Source organism: Macaca nemestrina, chromosome 3 (genome assembly GCF_043159975.1).
Source record: "Macaca nemestrina isolate mMacNem1 chromosome 3, mMacNem.hap1, whole genome shotgun sequence".
In the NCBI taxonomy this organism is placed as follows: Eukaryota; Metazoa; Chordata; class Mammalia; order Primates; family Cercopithecidae; genus Macaca; species Macaca nemestrina.
In genome coordinates, this window is record NC_092127.1 from 158,130,329 (window position 1) to 158,155,202 (window position 24,874).

At 40.9% G+C, this 24,874-nt stretch overlaps 1 protein-coding gene across 2 annotated transcripts in view; it reads left to right on the forward strand.

Annotated features, from left to right (window-relative positions):
• Positions 1-2,180: 2,180 nt before the first annotated feature.
• The window catches only part of LOC105487733 (replication factor C subunit 1), a 78,010-nt gene continuing 55,316 nt past the window's right edge, over positions 2,181-24,874 (forward strand). For both annotated transcript variants that reach the window (XM_011751356.2, XM_011751357.3), the window contains exons 1-3: positions 2,181-2,337; positions 17,667-17,795; positions 24,232-24,307. In XM_011751356.2, coding sequence (XP_011749658.2) covers positions 2,335-2,337; positions 17,667-17,795; positions 24,232-24,307 — 208 coding nt within the window. In that variant the 5' untranslated portion in view covers positions 2,181-2,334. The remainder of the gene's footprint in view (positions 2,338-17,666; positions 17,796-24,231; positions 24,308-24,874) is intronic.

Here is a 24,874-nt window from a genome sequence, read left to right on the forward strand (position 1 = left end):
CCCCAGATAGATACTAACTACAGCTGATGAGCTAGCCCATAAAGGAATTAAGGATGGGAAGGATGGAATAACAATGCTGACATGTGCTAGTGCAGCAGGCATCCATAAATGTAAACTTGCTGTGATAGGCAAAAGCTCATACCCGTACTGTTTTCAAGGAGTGAATTTGTTTCCATTCCATTATTGTGCTAACAAAAAGGCATGAATCAGCAGGAATATCTTTTCTTTTCTGATTGGTTTCACTTTTTTTTTTTTTCCTGAGACAAGGCATCTCAAAGTGCTAGGATTATAGGCATGTGCCACCATGCTCAGAGTCCTATTCTGGAGTTTTCAAAAATATTTCCATTCTGGATATCTATTACTTTACAAGAAACCATTCCAATACCTATTACCTTAACAGAGCAATCATTTAATTATGTCCACACTACTGTGGGTCAGGAAATTTGGACAGGCCTTGACTACGTGATTTTTCTGCTCTCCCAGGTGTTGACTGGAGTCAACAAAGCTAGTGAAATTCCATCGGTTGCTGGGATGTTGGGTCTGAGATGGCTTCATTTACATGCATGGTGCCTGGTGGAGATGGCTATAAGGCTGGTCTCAGATGACCACCTCCCTGGCTTTACATGGTGCTCCAAGAGAGCATGACAGGAGCTGCCAGTCTTCTTAAAGCTTAGGTCTGGAATTGGCATAGTATCACTTCCATTGTGTTCTTTGGTCAAATCAGTCACAGGCCAGTCCAGGTTCAAGGCAGGAGTTTCAAAGCACAAGCAGTCATTTTAAATCTGGTATATTTCTGAGATAGAGTATTTTCAAGTAAATAAACATTCCTAAGGAAAACACTCTCACAAAGAAGTTACAGGCTCCTGACTTAAGTCTCATTTAAACTCAAGGAAGGCTTCAAATGCCAAAAAAAAAAAAAAAAAAAAGCAAAAGTTAAGAGGAATGTAATATAAAAGATACGTACAACTTTTTACGTGTCTTATTTACTCATTTATTGATTTATAACACAATGAACATTATAAATTGGCGTAGGTCCTCTAAAATTATGGGCAAAAATTTGTGTGATGTGTCTGCTAAGACAAAACCGAGGCACAGTAACTTGCCCTTGGTCAGATAAATAGCACGTGGTGGGGCTGGAGAACCCAGCATCCTGGCTTCGGAGGGACCAGTGCAGTGAGGCCCTGTTAATAAGTAACAGTCTGTTTGTAAATTGGGAATAAGAGTACTCAGTGTCATCATGGGGATAAAATGAGCTAGGCTAGTCCAGAGCTGCACATATAACAATAAATGTTTAATAAATACAGGCTGTTGATGTTCAGGCTCTGATATCTTTCGTCCTAAAGATGTTGGTATCATAAAGTGCAAGACCCAACAGGGGGTGGATGGGTGAGAATTTCAAAAGTGTAGCTAGAGCCAAAGCTGGAGATACTGCTTTCTCCATTGAACTCTTTATGGTCTCGTTTTTCTCTTGAAATCGTATGCAAATGTTTCATTCTATTCCACGATTCAATTGCTTATCTATTCATATAAAACTGGTATACTCCAAAGCTTTCGGTATCTTTTTTTTTTTTTTGAGACAGACTTTCCCTCTGTCGCCCAGGCTGGAGGGCAGTAGCTCTATCTCGGCTCACTGCAATCTCTTCTCCTGGGTTCAAGCAATTCTCCTGTCTTAGTCTCCGAGCAGCTGGGACTACAGGCACACGTCACCACCCCTGGCTAATTTTTGTATTTTTAGTAGAGACGGGGTTTCACCATATTGGTCAGGCTGGTCTCGAACTCCTGACCTCAGGTGACCCACCCGCTTCGGCCTCCCAAAGTGCTGGGATTACAGGGGTGAGCCACCGCGTCCGGCCTTTTGATGAAACCTATTACAGAATAGATATTTATACATAATATGTAAAATGCGCAGCTAAAACGTTTATCTTACTGCAGTTAGTAGTAAAAACTTTTGAAAGTTACTGTAGGGAAGTGCACTATCCAGACGTGTAATCGGGAGGTACTTGGGTACCCCGCCTTCCAAGGAAACCAATATAGGATCCACCTACTTTAGTGCCCGTGCCAAAAACCGAGCTCACACCACAGCACCGTGGTTCCTCGCGATGGCAGCGGCCCGCCTGCCCTCCGGGCGGCACCTGGGCAGGCGTCGCACCTCCCGCCTCTGGGTGGGACGGAAGGAAAGCTCGCGCCTCCTGACGTCATCACCGCGCGCCGCTATCTTCGCCTTCTTCCACTTCGCGGGAGAAGTTGTTGGCGCGAATGGATCCTGAGCCCCGATAACGGATTCCTCAACCGGCCGGCCCGCCAGCCAGCCAGCGCCTTCATCCTGGGGCTGCGATGGTGAGCCGCTGGGGGAGGCCGTGGGGCTCGGGGTCTGGGGAGGCTTTGCAGGCCTGGTGTGGACGGGGCACTCCTGGTATGCAGGGTGGGGGAGGATGGCGGTGGGTGGTTCCGGAGGCGAGCAAAGGCAGAGAAGGGGCCCCACACTGGGTACTGGACGCAAAACTTTCCTTGCACCGCGGGCTGAAGCTCTGGGCGGCAGCCAGCGCGCAGGGATTTTGTTGCTACGTGTACTTGCACTTTCCCCCCCCACTCCTGGGGGGAGGGAGAAAGGAAGAGAGGAAGAAGGATGGATGGTGGTTTTGGGACGCGTTGGTAAAGTTATTTTCTTGTTCGGCCTTTCTCGAACCACAGTTTGAGTACTGCCTAGGGCGTGGATTTCAAGCTTTGGGTCACGAGGGAGAAGAATGTAACAAACTTTTCTTAGGGAATATGTTGTGTAGGGCCTTAAACTTTTATCATTAACAGCTCAGCTTGTTTCATCTCCACTTGTCATTAACGATCACCTGAGCGGTACTGAGACCGAGGGCATGGAGAGGATATTTTATTTTGTTTAGATGAGTTCATAGGAGTCAAAAGGATAACACGGCTTACTAGGAAAAAGAAGTGCAGCGAATAGAAACAGATGCAAGACATTTGACAGCTGTCGTCCTCTTATCACCTGGTGTTAAAAATAATCTTAAAAAAACCCAAACCTCACTGCATAATTCTGGATAAAACATTCAGACAAATTGAAAGTGAAATAATTATGCAGCCAGCAAAGCAGACATTCCTGATGGTGTGGCAATGGATATGGCTCTGTGTTTGAAATATTTTTAAAGGACAATTTAAAATGTTCCATTAAACTAGAAGATACTTAACAATCCGATATAATTTTTTTCAATCATTGGTCAACTTGTCACAGAGACAACATTCTAGGGGGTGGAAATTTTATGCCACATTGGGAAACGTTGCAGTCCTTTGTGTTTCTTCTCAAAAAAGGGCAACAGTAATGATAGTAGCTACCTTGTACCAACCATCTTCTTTAGGTCAATATGTGAACTGTTGGTTTTTCATTTTTTTTTTTTTTTCATTTCAACCCACATCGATGCAGTTTTACAGACAGTACAAGCATCTTTCTGGAATTTAAACAGTGTGTCATACAACTAGCAGGTGGTTGAACTAGAATTAGAATCTTGGTGTTTCTGACCACTATGCTATACTACCTCGCTATAATGATCATCATTACAGTTTGGAGGTCAAGGTACTGTGGTATTTTGGAAACTTGATGAGATTTGGAGTCTTGAAGATGAAGAACGTGGTTATGTTTTAGTTTAATGGTTTATAGATTAATTTATAGTTATATTACTATGTTAGTATGGTCTAGTTTAATAGTTATGTGGTCTTGGGCAAGTAAATAGCTTACGTCTAATCTCTTTAAGCTTCTATTTCCTTATCTGTAAGAGGGGAAAATAATAGCTGCTATAGAGATTGTTTTGGGAATTAAGCAAGATATATAGGTAAAGCTTCCATTCTGGTGCCTGGCATGTTAGGCAACTACCAATGATCTATTTTCTCAGAAAGGACTCTATGGAAAGTTACATAGATGTTAAGAGGCATGGTAGATTCCTGTGTCATTTATGGTGAACATAGCTTGTGTGGTCAATTTTTGATCATTCAGGTCCTTTTACTTTTGGTTCTTTTCTTCCTTTAATACTCCCGTTCATGGTGCAGATAAAAAATAGACCTCTTCTCAGAAAAGAAATAGGTCAAATTAGTCAGCTTTGTTGTTAATGGGAAAACGTTCTATGAGGTAGATGAGAATTTTGTATTATATTGATATTTAATTTAGCCCTTCAGTCTCTAGTGCAACAATTAGCAAAACCCTAGACTAAAATTGATTCAACAAATGCTTATTGAACACCTGTGCAAAGTTATAAGACAGTAGTTCTTTTTTTTTTCCTTTCCCTCAAACTGTGTCATTGGGTATGAAGGACAGTAGTTCTCAATCTTTGTTTTAGTTACAGTTTCCTTTGATAAATATAGTGAATGATATGCAAATTTTCTGCCCAGAGAAATGCATATAGGCACATACAAACTATTTTAAGGGATTGACCTATCTTCTTTTTTTTTCTTTTTTTTTTTTTAAAGACAAAGTCTTGCTCTGTTGCCCAGGCTGGAGTGCAGTGGTGTAATGATAGCTCACTGCCACCTCTAATTCCCGGGTACAAGCGATCCTTCCACCCTGGCCTCTCAAAGCTTTGGGATTACAGGCATGAGCCACTGTGCCTGGCATATTCACTTCTCTTCTTCTTTTTCTTTTTTTTTTTTTTTTTTTGAGAGTCTTGCTGTGTTGCCCAGGCTGGAGTGCAGTGGTGTAGTCTCGGCTTACTGCAACCTCTGCCTCCCAGGTTTAAGCGATTCTCATGCCTCAGCCTCCCCAGTAGCTGGGATTACAGGTGTCTGCCACCATGCCCAGCTATTTTATTTTTTTATATTTAGTAGAGATGAAGTTTCACCATGTTGGCCAGGCTGGTCTGGAACTCCTGGCTTCAAATTGATCCACCTGCCTCGGCCTCTTACAGTGCCGGGATTACAGGTATGAGCCACTATTCCTGGCCTATTCACTTGTCTTCTGAAGCCCATCCATAGACAGCTCTTGCCTTGGAAGCTGCATTGAAAACAAAAATTCTAATTAAAAGTTATCAATAAAGAAATAAAGTGTATGTATTCACACAGTGGAATACTGTGCAACCTTTATAAAATTGAGAAAACTTTATACTCTGATACGAAACAATTGCCAAAATAAAAATCTCTCTGGAAAGATACAGAAGGAACCAACTGATAATATTTGTTGCCTCCAGAGATGGGAAGTATGTATCTGAGAGGCAGGATAAGAGGGAGACTTTTTACCCTTTTGAAATTTGAACCACGTGAATATATTATCTACTAAAGGAATAGAAAGAAAATTAAAAGTAAAGAAGCCATGTGGACATTTGAATTTCACTGAGATTTAATTGTTTGCACAAAACTTGCGTAAAACCTGACAGATGCCATTTTTAAGAAGTCAGCATATATAATTAATTGGTTGGTATAATTATTGAAAATATGCATAAGATTGAACTAAACACACATGAGACTTCAGGAACAGCCTTTTGAAGAGCTGTGAGGTCAGTTTAAATAAGTTGTGGTCTGAACTGTTTCATTGCTCCACTCCTAGAGGCAGCTTTCACATCATGGTGTACTATGTGGAATGCTCTCCCTGGAGCAGTGCTTGACTTTGTTATAATATCGTTTTTGCCAAATAATATGCTTTTGCCATGCGTACGTATCTGAACTTGGCCTCTAAGACCCCTACCTACCTCTCTGATTTTCTCTCTCTGTCTTTTGAGTGTGTTAGGTTGGTTCTATTTCTCTTTTAGAGCTTTTGTTGTTGCTATTTTCTCTCTTCGAAATACTCTCCCTCCACATCCTTGAGTGTCTGCTTTTTTTTCATCATTTAAGTTTCTCTTGCCTGATCCAAGGTCATGAAGATTTATGCTTAAGAGCTTTGTAGTTTTAGCTCTTACATTTAGGACTTTTATCCATTTTTGAGTTAATTTTTATATATTGTGTGAAGTATAGAGGTCCAACTTTATTCTTTTGTATGTGGACATCTAGTTGTCCCAGCATCATTTTTTGAAAAGACTCTTCTTTCTCCATTGAATTATTTTGGCACCCTCGTCAAAAATCAGTTGACTGTAAATGTGAGAGTTGTTTTCTAAACTCCCAGTTCTATTCCATTGATCTGTACATCTATCTGAATGCCAGCAACACACTGCGTTACTGTGGCTTTGTAATAATTTTTGAAGTCAGGAAGTATGTACTCCACCTTTGTTCTTTTTCAAGATTGTTTAGGCGATTCCATTTCCTTGAATTTCCATATGAATTTTAGAATCAGCAAAGATACCACATGGAATTTTGATAGAAAATTTATTGAATCTGTAGGCCAATTTAGGGAATATTGCCATCTTAACAATATTAAATCTTCCCATCCATTAATGTGGGATGCCTTCATTTGTTAGGTCTTCAGTTTGTTTAAACAGTATTTTGTAGTTTTTCATTGTACGAGTTTTACACTTCATTTGTTAAATATATTCCTAAGTATTTTATTCTTTTTGGTGATTTTTTAAGTGGAACTGCTTTCTTTTTTTTTTTCTTTTGAGACAGAGTCTCACTCTGTCCCCCACACTGGAGTGCAGTGGCACAATCTCGGCTTACTACAAGCTCTGCCTCCCAGGTTCATGCCATTCTCCTGCCTCAGCCTCCTGAGTAGCTGGGCGTACAGGCACCCGCCACCATGCCCGGCTAATTTTTTGTATTTTTAGTAGAGACAGGGTTTCACCGTGTTAGCCAGGATGGTCTCGATCTCCTGACCTCGTGATCCGCCCGCCTCGGCCTTCCAAAGTACAGGATTACAGATGTGAGCCACCGCGCCCGACCAGAACTGCTTTCCTAATTTCATTTTTGGATTGTTTATTGCAAAAGTATACAGAAATACAATTGATTTTTGTATATTGATCTTGTATCCTTGCTGAACTCATTATTCAAAGTGTTTAGTGGATTTCTTATGTTTTTCTGTAAGATTGTTTCATCTGAAAACACATGGGTTTACTTCTTGTTCAGTGTAGGTGGCTTTTATTTCATTTTATTGCCTAATTCTTTTGCTAGAAACTCGACAACATTGAGTACAAGTGGCAAGAGCAGACATATTTTTTCCTGTTTTTAGGGGGAAAGCCCTCCAACCACTTACTTTTTGCTTCCAAAGTATGAGGCCTTAATATAATTTTAAATATTTTCTTTATTTGTTTATTGATTGATTGATTGAAACGGAGTCTCGCTGTTACCCAGGCTGGAGTGCAGTGGCATGATACCAGCTCACTGCAACCTCCACCTCCCAGGTTCAAGCGATTCTCCTGCCTCAGCCTCCCAAGTAGCTGGGACTACAGGCATGTGCCACCACAACTGACTGTTTTTTCTGTTTTTAGCAGACGGGGTTTTGTCCTGTTGGCCAGGCTGGTCTCAAGCTCCTGGCCTCAGGTAATCTGTCCGCCTCAGCCTCCCAAAGTGCTGAGATTATAGGTGTGAACCACTGTGCCTGGCTTAAATACTTTAAAATTATTTCATGATTTTCTTTTCTGTCCTCCCACTAGTTAAATCATTTTATAATTTATTCAGATATATGATTTTGCATTTTAGTGATTTTTAGGATAAAATATTTTTATACTTGGATAGACTTGTGAAGTATGTTGATGATAATCAGTTTCTGCTCATGGATTTGATGGGCTTTTAAAAAATATTAACCAGAAATACTTGTATTTCTTTATTACTTTCAAAATAGAGAAGTAAAACCAAAATACAGTATTTTGTCAACCACTCTGCAGTGTACTGCGGTACTTATTTTGCATAAAACTGTGTACTCTTCAGATAAAATGAACACATAATTTGCTTTCTCTTCTTTTTTTTTTTTTTTGAGGTGGAGTCTCGCTCTGTTGCCCAGGCTAGAGCGTAGTGGTACAATCTCAGCTCACTGCAACCTCCGCTTCCCAGGTTCAAGCAATTCTCTTGCCTCAGCCTCCAAGTAGCTGGGACTGCAGGTGCTCGCCTGTATTTTGAAATACAAAAATCACCAGCTGATTTTTGTATTTTGTTTTGTTTTATTTTTTTTATAGAGATGGAGTCTTGCCTTGTCACCCAGGCTGCAGTGCAGTGGCGTGATCTTGGCTCACTGCCAACCTCTGCTGCCCTGGTTCAAGCGATCCTCTTGCCTCAGCCTCCCGAGTAACTGGGACTACAGGCATGTGCCACCACATCTGGCTAACTTTTTTGTGTTTTTAGTAAAGACGGGGTTTCCCCATGTTGGCCAGTCTGTTCTGGAACTCCTGACCTCTGGTGATCTGCCTGCCTCTGCCTCCCAAAGTGCTGGGATTATAGGGGTGAGCCACCACACCTGGCCAATTTCTGTATTTTCAGTAGTGATGAGGTTTCACTATGTTGGCCAGGCTGGTCTTGAACTCCTGACCTCAAGCCATCCACCCGCCTTGGCCTCCCAAAGTGCTGGGATTAAGGTGTGAGCCACCGCACCCGGCCAAAAAAAGAAAATATTTTTGTGTTGCCTTCGTTTTTATTTATTAACTATTATTTTTAAATTTTTTATTTCCATGGGTTTTTGGGGAACAGGTGAGATTTTGGTGCATCCATCACCTGAGTAGTATGTATGAATCCAGTTTGTAGTCTTTTATCCCTCACTTCCTTCCCACCGGTTCCCTGACTCCCTAGAGTCCATTGTATTATTATCATTATTTTTTTGTTTCTGAGGGGGTCTTGCTCTGTCCCCCAGGCTGGAGTGCAGTGGTGATCTCGGCTCACTGCAAGCTCCACCTCCCAGGTTCACCCCATTCTCCTGCCTCAGCCTCCCGAGTAGCTGGGACTACAGGCTCCTGCCACCGTGCCCAGCTAATTTTTTGTATTTTTGGTAGAGACGGGGTTTCATCGTGTTAGCCAGGATGGTCTCAATCTCCTGACCTTGTGATCCATCCGCCTCGGCCTCCCAAAATGCTGCGCCCAGCCCATTGTATTGTTCTTATGCCTTTGCATCCTCATAGCTTAGCTCCCACTTATAAGTGAGTGAGAACATACAATGTTTGGTTTTTCATTCCTGAGTTACTTCACTTAGAATAATAGTCTCCAGTTCCATCTGGGTTGCTGCGAATGCCATTAATTTATTCCTTTTTATGGTTCAGTAGTATTCCATTGTGTGTGTGTATGTATATATATGTATATATATATCCCACAGTTTTTTTATCTACTTGTTGATTGATGGGCTGAATGACTTAATATTTTAAAAGAGCTCAAATCATTGCATGGCACAGGGTGAGGCCTCTAGAAAGGTGTGTTAAGTAAACAAATGAACTCCTGAATCAGGGCAGTGGCAGTGGGAATAGAGGGGAGAAGACAGCAGTATTTGGGAGATAGTTTAGGTTGGATGATTAGGTGGAAGGTCAGAGTGAGAAGGAAAAGCCGTGGCCATGTTTCTGTTTTGGGTGAATGGTGGTGCTGTGCATGGAGATGGGGAATAAAGGGAGAGAAGCAAGTCCCAGCTGAAGATGAATTTAGTTGAGGACATTATTAGTTGGAGGTACCTTTGGGGGATTTGCACAGAGATGGATTTGGCTGCATGTTGGCTGCATGAATATGGAGTTCAGAGCTGGTCTTGAGAAACAGACATGAGATTTAGGAAGTATGAGTATGTACATAAGTGGTACTGGGGTTAAGTAGGTGTGAGTTAGTTCGCACAGTGTGAGTGTGTGGTTCCGGAGTTTTGACTTGGGATTCCCAATAGGCTTTAGGGGAAAACCCCTAACATTGGATACAAAGTTTTGTGTAAATGTTTGTTTTTTCATGTATCTGTGGAAAATATATGTACTTTCATCCACAAAAGCATAAAAACAATTGGCATGATGAGTGGGAGAGCACCTGCTTTGTTTCCTTGGCACACATTTTGGCTTATTTTAATAAATGAGCAACTTGTTGCAGGTATTGACAACTTCCTTCACTAGCATATAAGCTCTGTAACGGCAGGGGCCACAAGGAGAGGGAACTGCTGTATAACGTGTGGCTCACGGTGCGTTTTCCACAAATATTAGAGGAATGAATAAGTACAAGTAAACTTTATATTTCCACTAAAAATATAAATAAACTAGAAGGTAAAACTTCCTGGTATAAAAACATCTCTAGCACTGTTGCATGACTTTATATCTAAGCTATTAAAACACTTAGTGACGAATAATATAGCCTAGAGAAATACAGTTATTTTATGATGTTGTAGGTCTCTTTTCACTTTGGACTTAATTTCTTTTTTTTTGAAACGGAATTTCACTCTTGCCCAGGCTGGAGTGCAATGGCGTGATCTCGGCTCACCGCAACCTCTGCCTCCTGGGTGCAAGCGATTCTCCTGTCTCAGCCTCCCGAGTAGCTGGGATTACAGGTGTGCACCACCATGCCCGGCTAATTTTGCATTTTTAGTAGAGACAGGGCTTCTCCATGTAGGTCAGGCTGGTCTTGAACTCCTGACCTCAGGTGGTCCACACATCTCGGCCTCCCAAAGTGCTGGGATTACAGGTGTGAGCCGCCGCACCCGGCCCGGTTGGACTTAATTTCTGTGTTCATATAAGTAGTTTAAATTTGATTTTTTTTGGCTCAGAAGTCAGTTGTAAAAAGCTAGCTTCTGGGCTGGGCTTTGTGGCTCACGCCTGTAATCCTGGCACTTTGGGAGGCGGATTGTGAGGTCAGGAGTTCGAGACCAGCCTGGCCAGCATAGTGAAACCCTGTCTCTACTAAAAATACAGAAAAATTAGCTGGGTATGGTGGTGGGCGCCTGTAATCCCAGCTACTCGGGAGACTGAGGCAGGACAACTGCGTGAACCTGGGAGGTGGAGCTTGCAGTGAGCTGAAATCACCCCACTGCACTCCAGTCTGGGCGACAGTGGGAGACTCTGTATCAAGAAAAAAAAAAAGTTAGCTCCTGGATGAATAAAAACCATAATCAGAGTACATTAGCCCTGGTGAAAATGTCAAAATTCTGAAATAAACCATTAGATCAGGCATAAACAGTCTCAAATGCTTTAGTTATGCAGGTATGAAAACATAACTTATTTTTTTAAACCTAATTTAGGTAATTGTTTCAATTTGCTATTTAATATGCCTGTGTCGGTTTGTATTTTTGGATCAGGTACTTGGAAACTTCTGTGATAGAGTGTTTCATTGAATGCGTAAAGTTCAGTGATAGTAAATATTATGACTTCAGAATCTTATACTTCCCCCTTGTCACAACAGCAGTAGAAATGGGTCTTTTTGCTCTCATGGGAGTGGCCTCGCAGGTAGACTTAACAGATACTGGGGTGAATAGGGGAAGTAATTTCTATTCTCTATTTCTGTTCACTCAGTGTGCTTTATTTCATCTGTTCTTTCTTTTCTGTGCTCTGCTTTGTTTTCTAAAGACAGATTAAAGAAAGATTAGGAACAGAAAGTAGAATGAAAGCTTCACAAGAACAGAGACCTAGCGTCTTTTGTTTATCCCAAGCATCAAGAATAGTTCCTGGTCCATAAAAGGCTCTGAGTAAATATTTCTTGAATGGATAAATGAATGATTGAATGAAAAGAGTTGATGCGGGCTCTTAAAATTCTTCCTAGCTAGAACTTGTTACTGTTCAAAGGTTTTTCAGACCACACTTACATTTCACTCACCAGTGTTTTCCTCAGAGAAGTTTTTGAGACCCATTCTAGACTGTTAAATTAGTAACATCAATTATAAATCTAGAGATATTTCTGATTTCTTTAAAAAAACTTATTTGTCTGGCTTAAAACAAATTTTAAAGAAGAGGAAATGTCCTAATAAAAGTGAAAGTATATTTTTGTTTTTTGTAGCCACAATATTGTAATATGAGAGTAACAGAAAATCAGTTATAGAAACTCAATTTTATTAACTCAGAAATACTATATAATCAGCATTAATTTAATACCTTTTTAAAATTTCTTAGGTAAAGTCATAGCACAAAGTTAATCCCAATTAAAGATTCTTTTAATACATAATCTTTAAAAACAAATCTACCATTAATTTTGTTTTACATAATCAAGAACCTCTCTTTCTGAGTGCAGTTGTGAAGGTCAGTGGCCTGAGAAATAACAGTTCATGTGTTCAATGAATTTTTTTTTTTTTTTTTAAAAACGGAGTTTTGCACTATTTCCCCAGGCTGGAGTGCAGTGGTATGATCTTGGCCCACTGCAACCTCCGCCTCCCGGGTTCAAGAGATTCTCCTGCCTCAGTCTCCTGAGTAGCTGGGATTACAGGCACGCACTACCACGCCCAGCTAATTTTTGTATTTTTAGTAGAGATGGGGTTTTGCCACGTTGGTCAGGACGGTCTGGAACTCCTGACCTTGTGATCTACCTGCCTCGGCCTCCCAAAGTGCTGGTTTACAGGCGTGAGCCATCACGCCCTGCTGACTATTTCTTTTAGAAATGAAATTACTGGGCAAAGGGTATGTACCTTTAAAATTTTGATAAGTGTGGCTAGATTGCCTTCCATAAAGGTTATACCAGTTTTTTTTTTAAGGTGAAGTCTTGCTCTGTCACCAGGCCAGAGTGCAGTGGCATGATCTCCGCTCACTGCAACCTCTACCTCCTGGGTTCAAGCGATTCTCCTGCCTCAGCTTCCCAAGTCGCTGGGACTACAGGTGTGCGCCACCATGCCCAGCTAATTTTTGTATTTTTAGTAGAGATGGGGTTTCACCATGTTGGCCAGGATGGTCTCGATCCCTTGACCTCGTGATCCACCCGCCTCAGCCTCCCAAAGTGCTGGGATTACAGGCATGAGCCATCGTACCCGGCCGAGGTTATACCAGTTTTTACTTCTGTCAGCAGTAAGAGTGCGTGAGCATCTGTTTCCTCACATCCTTGACAGATATGGGCATTATCAGTCTTTTAAAACTTAGGGGAAAATGATCAAGTTTTAATGTATCTGCTTATTTGTGACGTCTAGTATTTTTTGTGTTTGTTGGTTATTTGCATTTATTTTATACTTTGCCTATTAGGAGCTTTTATTTATTTTTCTATTGATTGGGTTATCTTTTATTGATTTGTAGGAACCCTTTTTTACATGTTGTGTGTGTGTGTGTGTATGTGTGTGTGTGTTTTAAGATAGGGTATTGCTCTGTTGCCCGGGTTAGAGTACAGTGGTTTGATGGTCATGGCTCACTGCAGCCTCAAACTCTTGGTGCACAAGTGATCCTCCCACCTCAGCCTTCTGAGTAGCTGGGACTACAGGCATGCAGGCATGTGTCACCACACCAAGCTGATTTTTTTTTTTTTAAATTTGTAGAGATGGGGGTCTCCCTGTGTTGCCCTGGCTGGTATTGAACTCTTGGGCTCAAATGATCCTCCCGCCTTGGCCTCTCAAAGTGTTGGGATTACAGGCGTGGGCCACCACACCTGGCTTGTTGTACAGATATATATATATATATATATATATATATATTTTTTTTTTTTTTTGAGACGAGTGTCGCTCTGTCGCCCAGACTGGAGTGCAGAGGGACATTCTCGGCTCACTGCAACCTCTGCCTCCAAGGTTCAAGGGATTCTTGTGCCTCAGCCCCCTGAGTAGCTAGGATTACAGGTGTGCACCACCACACCTGACCAATTTTTGTATTTTTAGTAGAGATAGGGTTTTGCTATGTTGGCCAGGCTGGTCTCAAACTGCTGTCTCAAGCAGTCCACCTGCCTCGGCCTCGAAAGTGCTGGAAATACAGGCGTGAGCCACTGCGTCCAGCCTGTTGTAGATATTTTTAAGTTAGTTGCTTTTTTTTTTTTTTTTTTTTTTTTGAGATAGTTTCACTATGTTGTCCAGGTTGAACTTGAACTCCTGGGTTCAAGCAATCCTCTTGTCTCAGCCTCTCTGGTAGCTGGGACTATAGGTGTGCACCACAGTGCCCAGCTCTGTTGCTTGCATTTTAACTTTGTTTATGACACTTTTATTTTTGTGTAGTAAAATCTACCTTTCTTTAGGGATGGTTTCTGGCCTTGATGTTCTGATTTGAGGGCCTTCCACTTGCCAAGATTGAAAAATAAATATAAACATTTGTTCCTTTCTCCACTCATATGCTCAACAAGAATTATTCTATGCAGGCAAGAGAAATGTTTAGATCCATTATTTGGGAGTTAGACTTGTTTTTCTGCATTTCATGAAGTCTTTGAAGGTCTAGAACACTGGACAGCAAATGTTAATTGGAAGAGTCAGGTGAAGTCACACACTATAAATTAAGGACAAATTGCTGACCTTTGCCTCTTAGATGTTTACACCCCAGATGACTGCTTACACTGGAGATAGTTCTAAAAAAGTATGAGTAAAATGGCTTCCATTCTGATGAAAAACTTTGATTTTTGGTGTATACTGAGTTAGGTTAGGATGCTGCAATTTCTTTAACTCTTACGTTGCCATCAGAGTATGGGGTAGTTTAGGGGAGTAGGGTAAAGTAATGCAAAAGGAAAGAAAGGAGGATGTGAGTGGAAATAATTACGTAGGGAGGAAATGGTGTAACAGTGCTAAGGAGTGGCAGTGCAGATTTTTGTGCAGACAAAACCCAGACAACTCAATGTTACCAGTAGCTGGATGTTCTGAATTACATTTTGTTTTCTTTCTCTTCTCAGTTTTAAGCATTTTTGGTCTGAAAACAGGTTGAAAACCACCACTTGCTTTAACCAGGTTATTAATTTACAGTTTGGTTATTTCCATGGCACACATGCACTATCATTCTGTCTTTCTCTGTGTGTATGTGTTTAAACAATCACTACTTTTTATTTTTATTTTTAAAATGTTTCTATCTATGAGCTCACTTAGAACAGTCCGGATTGTTTGAGTGAAGAATCACTGTGTAATTTCAAAAAAGTGAAACTGATGTGAAACTCATTTGCTCCAGAAGCAATAAAGTAGTTGTCAGCCTCAGACTTGATTCTCTGTAATTATAGGAAAGAGGGTGGTTTTCTTTATTGTTCTTCTCCTCTTTAGCATCTGACACAGATGTCTCAGTTTCATAGCTGAGACACCCATTCTGTAAGCAGTATCTTTTAAACTTAGATTTAATTAGGATAGATTTGTAACTAGGAGATTTACAAAAGAGGATATATGTAAAGCCAGAGAAGTCTTTAATCCTTTTTTTAAATATTTGTTTATTTTGACCGGGCGCGGTGGCTCAAGCCTGTAATCCCAGCACTTTGGGAGGCCGAGACGGGCAGATCACAAGGTCAGGAGATCGAGACCATCCTGGCTAACACGGTGAAACCCCGTCTCCACTAAAAAATACAAAAAACTAGCCGGGCGAGGTGGCGGGCGCCTGTAGTCCCAGCTACTTGGGAGGCTGAGGCAGGAGAATGGCGTGAACCCAGGAGGCGGAGCTTGCAGTGAGCTGAGATCCAGTCACTGCACTCCAGTTTGGGCGATAGAGCGAGACTCCGTCTCAAAAAAAAAAAAAATTATTTATTTACTTATTTTTGAGACAAAGTCTCATTCTGTCACCTAGGCTGGAGTGCAGTGATGCAATCTCACCACACTGCAACTTCTGCCTCCCAGGTTCAAGCGATTCTCGTGCTCCAGTCTTCTGAGTAGTTGGATTATAGGCGTGTGCCACCATGCCTGGCTAGTTTTCAGATTTTTAGTAGAAATGGGTTTTCACCATGTTGACCAGGCTGGTCTTGAACTGGCCTCAAGTGATTGTTTTGCATCGACCTCCCAAAGTGCTGGGATTACAGGCAAGAGCTACCTTGCCTGACCTTTTAAAAAAATTATTTAACATGCTATGTACCTCAATTATCTGCTTTGTTTATTGGCTTAGCCACAAAGTTACGTGTGTGTGTGTGTGTGTGTGTGTTTCACACTTATTTGGGATTTTTGACATTGTAAGAGTATAACAATTATTGTCAGGATCTAGGAAATAATTGCTAACTTTTCTTAAACTTTACAAAGTACTTTTGTAGGCATTTCTCTCATGCAATAAAGAGAGGTAGGCTATAGGGATAAAAAGTGATAAAAACTGGTGATTACAACTATCAAGAATAGGAAGAGGGAAAATGATACAGGTGGTTCTTAAACCCAGTTCTTTGGAATTCAGATCCTATGTTCTCATTATTTTTTCTTCCTTATACCCTTTTCTATAAGCAGAGATAATGATAAACAGAGTGTTTCAGTAATATAAAGGGATGATAGTTCAGAAATGAGATGAGGGGAAGATTTTTACTGAGCCAGAATTGTGGTAGATGCATAATTAATCCACATAAAGGGTCAATATTAGTCCCACTTTACTGAGGAGAAAACAGATAATACACAGTAGCTTGCCCAAAATCACACAGGTAGAAAACACTAGAGCACAGATTTGAATTAAGGCTTCCGATTCTAAGGTCTGTTCCCTTTCCTCTATACCGCAATTTCTTAAACTAAATTTTAGAGAGGTGGGGAAGACTATGCAAAGGTTAGGAAAAGTGATTGATTTTAATTGTAATTAAATACAATTACATTGTAAATGTTTCAGTATGATTAATTTGAATTCTGTGGTTTAACAAGGGGGTGATTAAAGAGCGTATTGTAATAAGCATCAAAGGTTTTTTTTTCTTCAGAATGTTGAACAATCATATAAAGGAAAACAATTAGGAGGTTTTTAGTTGCCAGGAATGATTAGGGTTGTGAGAGTTATTCTTCTTTCAGACTGGAGTATACGTTCCACCGACAAGGATCATATTCTCCAACTTTGTCTTCTCCCCAGTTGTGCCTGGGATGATGGGATGTGGATGTGGATGTGCATGCATGATCAATAATAAGTAACTGCTACTTGCCTCTTTAGTAACTCTGCTGTCATTAGCAAAAATATCACTTGCTTATTTTGGTCTGTTTTTGGCCTGATTCTGAGAATTTATATTACTTTTCATTAGACCAATTATTCTTTTTTTTTTTTGGAGACGGAGTCTCGCTATGTCTCCCAGGCAGGCTGGAGTGCAGTGGTGTGACCTGGGCTCACTGTAACCTCTGCCTCCTGGGTTCAAGCAATTCTGCTCCCTCAGACTCCCAAGTAGTTGGAATTACAGGCACCTGTCACCACCATGCCCAGCTAATTTTTTGTGTTTTTAGTAGAGATGGAGTTTCACCATGTTGGCCAGGCTGGTCTCAAACTCCTGACCTCAAGTGACCCACTTGCCTTGGCCTCCCAAAGTGGAGGGATTACAGGCGTGAGCCGTTGTGCCCGGCTGACAAATTATTCTTAACTCAGGTAAAGTTATCAGTTAACTTGTGCACATGAAAAGAAAGCTAGTGTATTCATGGAACTATCTTTTTTTTTTTTTTTTTTTTTTTTTGAGACGGAGTCTCGCTGTGTCTCCCAGGCTGGAGTGCAGTGGCGTGATCTCGGCTCACTGCAAGCTCCGCCTCCCGGGTTCACGCCATTCTCCCGCCTCAGCCTCCCAAGTAGCTGAGACTACAGGCGCCCGCCACCACGCCCGGCTAGTTTTTTGTATTTTTAGTAGAGACGGGGTTTCACCATGTTAGCCAGGATAGTCTCGATCTCCTGACCTCGTGATCCACCCGCCTCAGCCTCCCAAAGTGCTGGGATTACAGGCTTGAGCCACCGCGCCCGGCCGGAACTATCTTGATAGGGAGAAATTACTCAGGGTAACCCAGTGTGTATATAAAGCTGTCCCATCTTACAATTGAAATTATAATTTTATCTAGTTAATGTTTATTCATGAATCTCCTGTTTTTTTTTTGCTTTTAGGACATTCGGAAATTCTTTGGAGTAATACCAAGTGGAAAGAAACTTGTAACTGAAACAGTAAAGAAGAATGAGAAAACAAAGTCTGATGAAGAAACTTTAAAAGCAAAGAAAGGAATAAAGGAAATCAAGGTTAGTTTTCTGGATATAATTTTGCATTGTATGGAATGTAAAATAAGCTCAGTTCTTATACTTTTTTTTTCTTTGAGACGTAGTCTTGCTCTGTTGCCCGGGCTGGAGTGCAGTGACGTGATCTCGGCTCACTGCAAGCTCTGCCTCTCAGGTTCACGCCATTCTCCTGCCTCAGCCTCCTGAGTAGCTGGGACTATAGACACCCGCTACCACGCCTGGCTAATTTTTTGCATATTTAGTAGAGATGGGGTTTCACCGTGTTAGCCACAATGGTCTCGATCTCCTGGCCTTGCAATCCTCCCCCCTCGGCCTCCCAAAGTGCTGGGAGTACAGGCATGAGCCACTGTGCCCAGCCTCAGTTCTTATACTTCATATCTTGGGAAGCTTGATATCAACTCAGAGGAAGCAGGTTTCAACTCAGAGGAAGAAAAAGAGTAATAAGGCTGTTCGTTCGTTTGTTCTTTCTCTCTCTCTCTCTCCTTTTCTCTTTTCTCTTTTCTTTTCTCTTTCCTTTTTTCTTTTCCTCTTCTCTTCTCTTCTCTTCTTTCGACAGGATCTTGCCCTGTTGCCCAGGCTGGAGTGCAGTATCGTGATCACAGCCCACTGCAGCCTCGAACTCCTGGCCTCAAATGATCCTCCTGGCTTTGCCTTCCATGTAGCCAGAACTACAGGTGCTTGCCATTGTGCCTGGCTAATTAAAAAAAATTATTTTTTGATAGAGATGGGGTCTCAATTATGTTAGACAGGCTGGTCTTGAACTCCTGGCCTCAAGTAATCCTCCTGCCCTTGTCTCCCAAGGTGTTGTGATTACAGGTGTGAGCCACCATGCCTGGCCACTAATTCTAATTAATGTAACTTACTACATTCATAGCTTGATGTTTTCCTGATGTAGAGATATAACCCCTTTTAGTTGTTAACACTTTGCATTTTAAGACCAAAGTTTGCTCACAGAGACATGAACCCCTATGCTCAGGTGGATGGTGTGAGATTTCTGGTGATGGAAGGCTTTGGAGGAAAGCTTTATTCTTTCCCCTGTTCTCTATGGGCCTGAGAGAAACTAAGATATAGTGTCAATATGGAAAGTAGGCCATGGCTGCAGTAGTATATTTGAATTAATATTATTTCACTTTATGTAAAGTGTAACCATTTTGCAACTCTGCAAGTCCATCTGCCACCATCACTCCATTCTTCACGCCCTAGTTGTCATATATATTACACCTACATACGTTAATACTGCACAATTCAAGGTAATTTTGCTTTAAAAAGATGTGCATTTTTAAAAAAAATTAAGGCAAAAATTGCTCTTTTTATTTTACGCACGTATTTGCTATTTCTGATGCTGTTCATTTCTCACTGAAGATCTGAGTTTTCATCTAACATCATTTTCTTTCAATTTGAAGAATTTTCTTTAGCATTTTTTTGTAGTGTAGGTCTGTTGGTGATAAACCTCTGCTAAGTTTCTGTTAATCTGAAAATGCCTGTATTTTGCCTTCATTCTTGAAGGTTATTTTTGCTGGGTATGGAATTTTGGGTTGACCCAAGTGTTTTAAAAAATTTAAGCCTTTTAAAGATGTTCCACTGTTTTTTGGCTTCCAGTTTGTCTGATGAGATGCCTCCAGTCATTCATATTGTTTTCTCATGTGTGTTGTTTTTCTCATGGTTCATTAAAGAATTTTTTAATTTTTGGTTTTCAGCAGTTTGACGATGGCATACCTGAGTGTGGTTTTCTTGTGTTTATCCTGTTTTGGGTTTCGGAGCTTCTTTAATCTGTAAATTTATATCTTTTATCAAAATTGGGAACTTTTTGCTGTAATTTCTTTAAATATTTTTTCTGCCTCATTCTCTCTCCTCTTCTTGAACTACAATTACATAAACATTAAGAGTTTTGATATTATCTCACGGATCATTGAGCCTTGTTCATTTTTATCAGTCTTTTTTTCAGATTGAGTACTTTCTCTTTTTCCGTCTTTAGGTTCATTGATTCTTCTTTTATCTCCAATTTGCTGTTAAGGCTATCTAGTGAATTTTTATTTTATATATTGTATTTTTCAATTCTAGAATTTTCATTTGTTTCTTTTTCATAACTTTAATTTCTCTCTTTTATGTCCTTGAGTGTAATTATAATAGCTGCTTTATTTTTTATTTTTTATTTTGAGACGGAGTTTTGCTCTTGTTGCCCAGGTTGGAGTGCAATGGCATGATCTTGGCTCACCACAACCTTTCCCTCCTGGATTCAAGCGATTCTTCTGCCTCAGCCTCCTGAGTAGCTGGGATTTCAGGCATGCGCCCCCATGCCCGACTAATTTTGTATTTTTAGGAGAGTTGAGGTTTCTCCATATTGGCCAGGCTGGTCTCAAACTCCCGACTTCAGGTGATCCACCTGCCTGGGCCTCCCAAAGTGCTGGAATTACAGGCATGAGCCACCACGCCCGGCCTAGTAGCTGCTTGAAAATTCTTGTCTGCTAATGCTGACATCTGGGTTATATCAAGATTGGTCTTCATTAAGTGCTTTTGGGTCATGTGTTAGTTCAGGCCACCATAACAAAATACTGTAAAGTAGATGGTACTGGCTGATTAGGTGTCTGGTGAGGGCCTTTTTCCTGGTTGGTACATGGCTCCCTTCTTGCTGTGTCCTCACATAGTCTCTTCTTAGTGCATTTGGGTGAAGAGAGAGATTGAACACTCTGGTGGAGAAAGAGAGAGAGAGAGAAATTGAATGAGCACTCTGGTGTCTGTTCTTAAAGAATGCGAATCCTGTCAGATCAGAGCCCCACCCTTATGACCTTATTTATCCTTAATTACTTGTTTAGAGATTCCACCTCCAAATATAGCCACCCCGAAGGTTGTGGCTTCAACATGTGAATTTTGGGGACACAGACATTCAGGACATAACATTCCATCCATGGCCACTCAAAATTTATGTCCTTCTTGCATGCAAAATACATTCATTCCATCATAACAGCCCCCAAAGTCTTATTTCAGCATCAAGTCTGAAGTCCACTGTCTCATGTAAATATCATCCAAATCAGATATGGGTGATACTTGAGGTATGAATCATCCTGAGGCAAAATTTCTCTCTAGGTGTGAACCTGTGAAACCAGATAAGGAATGTGCTTCTAAAATATGATAGTAGAACAGACATATAGGGTAGACATTACCATTCCAAAGAGGAGAAATCAGAAGGCAGGGAGGGGTGATGGATCCCAAACAAGTCCAAAACCTAGCACGGCAAATTCCATCAGAACTTAAGCCTTGAAAATAATACTCTTTGGCTTGATGCCCTGCCCTCTAGACCCACTGGGTTAGTGGCTCTACCCCCACAACCATAGGCAGCTGTCCTGCTTCTGCAGCTCTGCTGGGCCGTCCTGCCCACAAGGCTTTGGGTGGTGGCTGTCTCATCTGTTGAAACCAAGCTCCATCTTTTGAAGAGGCAGTTCTGATGGTTGCTCTCTGAATTGCTTTTGGGACCATTCTTCCCTTTTCTTGAAAAATAGCCCTGTTATCCTGTCACTGGAATCTCAGAAGTCTGACAGCCTTCTTTCATTTTGTCCTTTCTCCATCCTCTTCAGTTCAAACTGACAGTGTTTTTGCTTGTATAATCCCGTAATCTCTTTATCAAGTGATACTCCAGCTACATCCTTGGTATTCTCTTTAGAACATGCTTTTTCTTTTCTTTTTTTTTTGAAACAGTCTTGCTCTGTTGCCCAGACTGGAGTGCAGTGGCGCGATCTCAGCTCACTGCAACCTCCGTCTCCCAGATTGAAGTTAATCTCCTGCCTCAGCCTGCTGAGTGGCTGGGACTGTGGTCGCGTGCCACTGTCCAGCTAATTTTTTGTATTTTTGCTAGAGTTGGGGTTTCACCATGTTGGCCAGGCTGGTCTCAAACTCCTGACCTCAAGTGCTCCGCCTGCCTCGACCTCCCAAAGTGCAGAGATTACAGGTGTGAGTCACCACGTCCGGCCTAGAACATGCTTTATCATTTTTTGAAATATGGACAGGCTGAGAATTTTACAAACCTTCAAGCTCTGGTCCCTTTCTGCTGAACAGTTTCTTCTGTAGTTCATCTCTTCCCTTTTGCATTTGACTACAAGCAGTCAGAAGGACTCAGGCTGCATCTTCAAGATTTTGCTTTGAGATCTCCTCAGCTAAATATGTGATTTCATCGTTCACAAGTTCCATCTTTTACAGAGCACTAGGACCCAACTTGGCCAAGTTCTGTGCCACTTTATAGTAAGAATTGCCTTTCTTCCAATTTCCAATAATCTCTTTCTCATTTCCATGTAAAACCTCACCAGGCTGGCCTTTAACATTCATATTTATACCAGCATTCTGTTCATGATGATATATGCTCTGAGATGAAAGACGCTTCTTCTCTAGCTCTTCTCTTTTCTTCATCAGCTCTCATTGTTATTACATCTAAAGTTCATATTTCTACCAGCAGTTCCTTCATGGCAGTCTAGGCTTTTTCTGCATGCTAGAAGACATCTAGCCTCTACCCAATTCCAAAGTCACTTCTGTATTTTAGGTTTTGTTTTTGTTTGTTTGTTTGTTTTTTTTTTACAGTAGTACTCCATTTCTTGGTACCAAAATCTGTATTATACAATCAGAGTTCTGTAGAGAAACAGAAGCAATAGGATGCATGTGTGTATACATAGAGAGATTTATTACCAAGAATTGGTACCCTGATGTTTTAACTGGGAGTCCAAAGGCAGGAAGAAAGTATCCCAGAGATGTCCCAGCTCTAAGGCAGTCAGGCAGGAGGAATTCCCTCTCATTCAGGAGAGGATTAGCCTTTGTTCTTTTCAGACTTTCAGCTGATTGGATGAGACTTAATGCCATCAGGAAGGGCAATATGCTTTACTTAGTCTATTGATTTAAATATTAAGCTCATTCGAAAACATCCTTGCAGAAACACCCAATATGATGTTTGACCAAATATGTAGACATCTTGTGGTTCAGTCAGGTTCACACATAAAATTAACCTCAGCAGGTCACATTTCCTCTTTATTTGTATGTTCTAGTTGTTTTGGATTATTTTGGACATTGTGAATGATACAGTGTAGGGACTTTGGATCCTGTTATATTCCTTCAAAGAGTGTTGATTATTTTGGTTTATCAGGCATTGATCTTGGTGTACTTAAGCTCTAAACTCTTGCCTACCCTGTAATGGGCAGCAGCTGAAATCTTTATTCAATTCTTTTAACCTTAGCTAAGCACTAGGAGTTGTTCCACATATGTATAATTCAGGAGATAGCCAGAGATTTGGGTAAAGTTTACAGGCAGAATTTGGGATTTCTTTCTGTGGCTTTCTCCTTTCCTTGATACCTTCTTCTCTTACTTTTGAGTTGTAGTTGATTCTAACTCTGTCCTTGATCCAGTGGTATATGTAAATTATAATTGCTCATTTGATCCATTTTCTTGCAAGCTAGTTGATTGTTCTTATGTTTTTGAAGTTTTATTGTAATGGATAGGAATAGTTTCTATTTCTACCTTATAATTGATTATAATCAGTTTTTTCACTGACTTCTTGATGCTTTCTGAGAAAATTTGAATATGTTAGAAATGTGATGTTTAACTATAAAATATAAATAATACCTTTTGCATTGGTTTTATTTAGTATTTTTTTTTTTTTTGAGATGGAGTTTCGCTCTTGTTCCCCAGACTGGTGTGCAATGGCGTGATCTTGGCTCACTGCAACCTCTGCCCCCCAGGTTCAAGCGATTCTCCTTCCTCAGCCTCCCGAGTAGCTGGGATTACAGGCATGCACCACCACACCTGTCTAATTTTGTTGGACAGGTGACCTGACCATGTTGGTCAGGCTGGTCTTGAACTCCCAACCTCAGGTGATCCACCTGCCTTGGCCTCCCAAAGTGTTGGGATTACAGGCATGAGCCACTACGCATGGCTGGTTTTATTTAGTTTCCTAAGGGGCATTGGCAGTGGTAGGCCACTAGCTTAGCATTTATTCCTGTTTCTGTCTTTTCATTTTCAGGAAGCACTTGCCTTGTAATATCTGATATCCTTTTATTCTTTGTTGTATACATAGGTTAGTGTTGAAAGTGGAGCTGAATAATGTTATAGTGTTTTCTGTAATTCTTTTTTTCCCATTGTGGTACAGTTACTGTCTGGCCTATTTTTAGCCAATAAGGGTATATTACTGACAGTTTAGGCTGGAGAATTCTTTGTTGTGGAGGACTAGTCCTATGCATTGTAGGATGTTTAATAGCATTCCTGATCTACTTGTTAGATGACAGTAAACCTCCCTACCCCTATTTGTGACAAGTAAAAATGTTTCTAGACATTGAAAAATGTCTTCTGGTGGGGGGCGGGTATGCAAAATTCCTCCTATTTAAAATGACTGAGCCCAAATCTAACGAGAAAAAAAGGATAGTTATATAGGCTTATTTATGTTCTAATTATACTGTGATGTTTATAGGTAAATAGCTCCCGTAAAGAGGATGACTTCAAACAGAAACAACCAAGCAAGAAAAAGAGGATCATCTATGATTCAGGTAATATTTCTTCTGTGGAGCTTTAAAGTTTTAAGGTTATTGTATATCCCTTAGCACAGCGATGGGTGTGGTGGCTCACGCCTGTAATCCCAGCACTTTGGGAGGCCAAGGCAGGCAGATGACTTGAGGTCGGGAGTTTGAGACCAGCCTGGCCAACATGGTGAAACCCCGTCTCTATTAGAAATACAAAAATTAGCTGGGTGTGGTGGCATGCGCCTGCAATCCCAGCTACTTGGGAGGCTGAGGTATGAGAATTGATTGAACCCCGGAGGCAGAAGTGGCAGTGAGCCAAGATTGCCACTGTACTCCAGTCAGGCTGACAAGAGTGAGACTTTGTCTCCAAAAAAAAAAAAAAAAAAAAAAAAAGTAAATAAACTATGTTCTGAAACACATAGCTCTCTGAGGTATTAATAAGTGCTGTGAGAAGGGTGCTGTATGCTCAAGTGAAATTTCAAATAATTTTATTATAGAACTTATCAGAACCAAAATCTGTTTGTATTAAAGATTCCTTTAGAAAGTGATAGAGTATGCAGCATTTGTCAAACTTAATTTGGATGTGATATATGT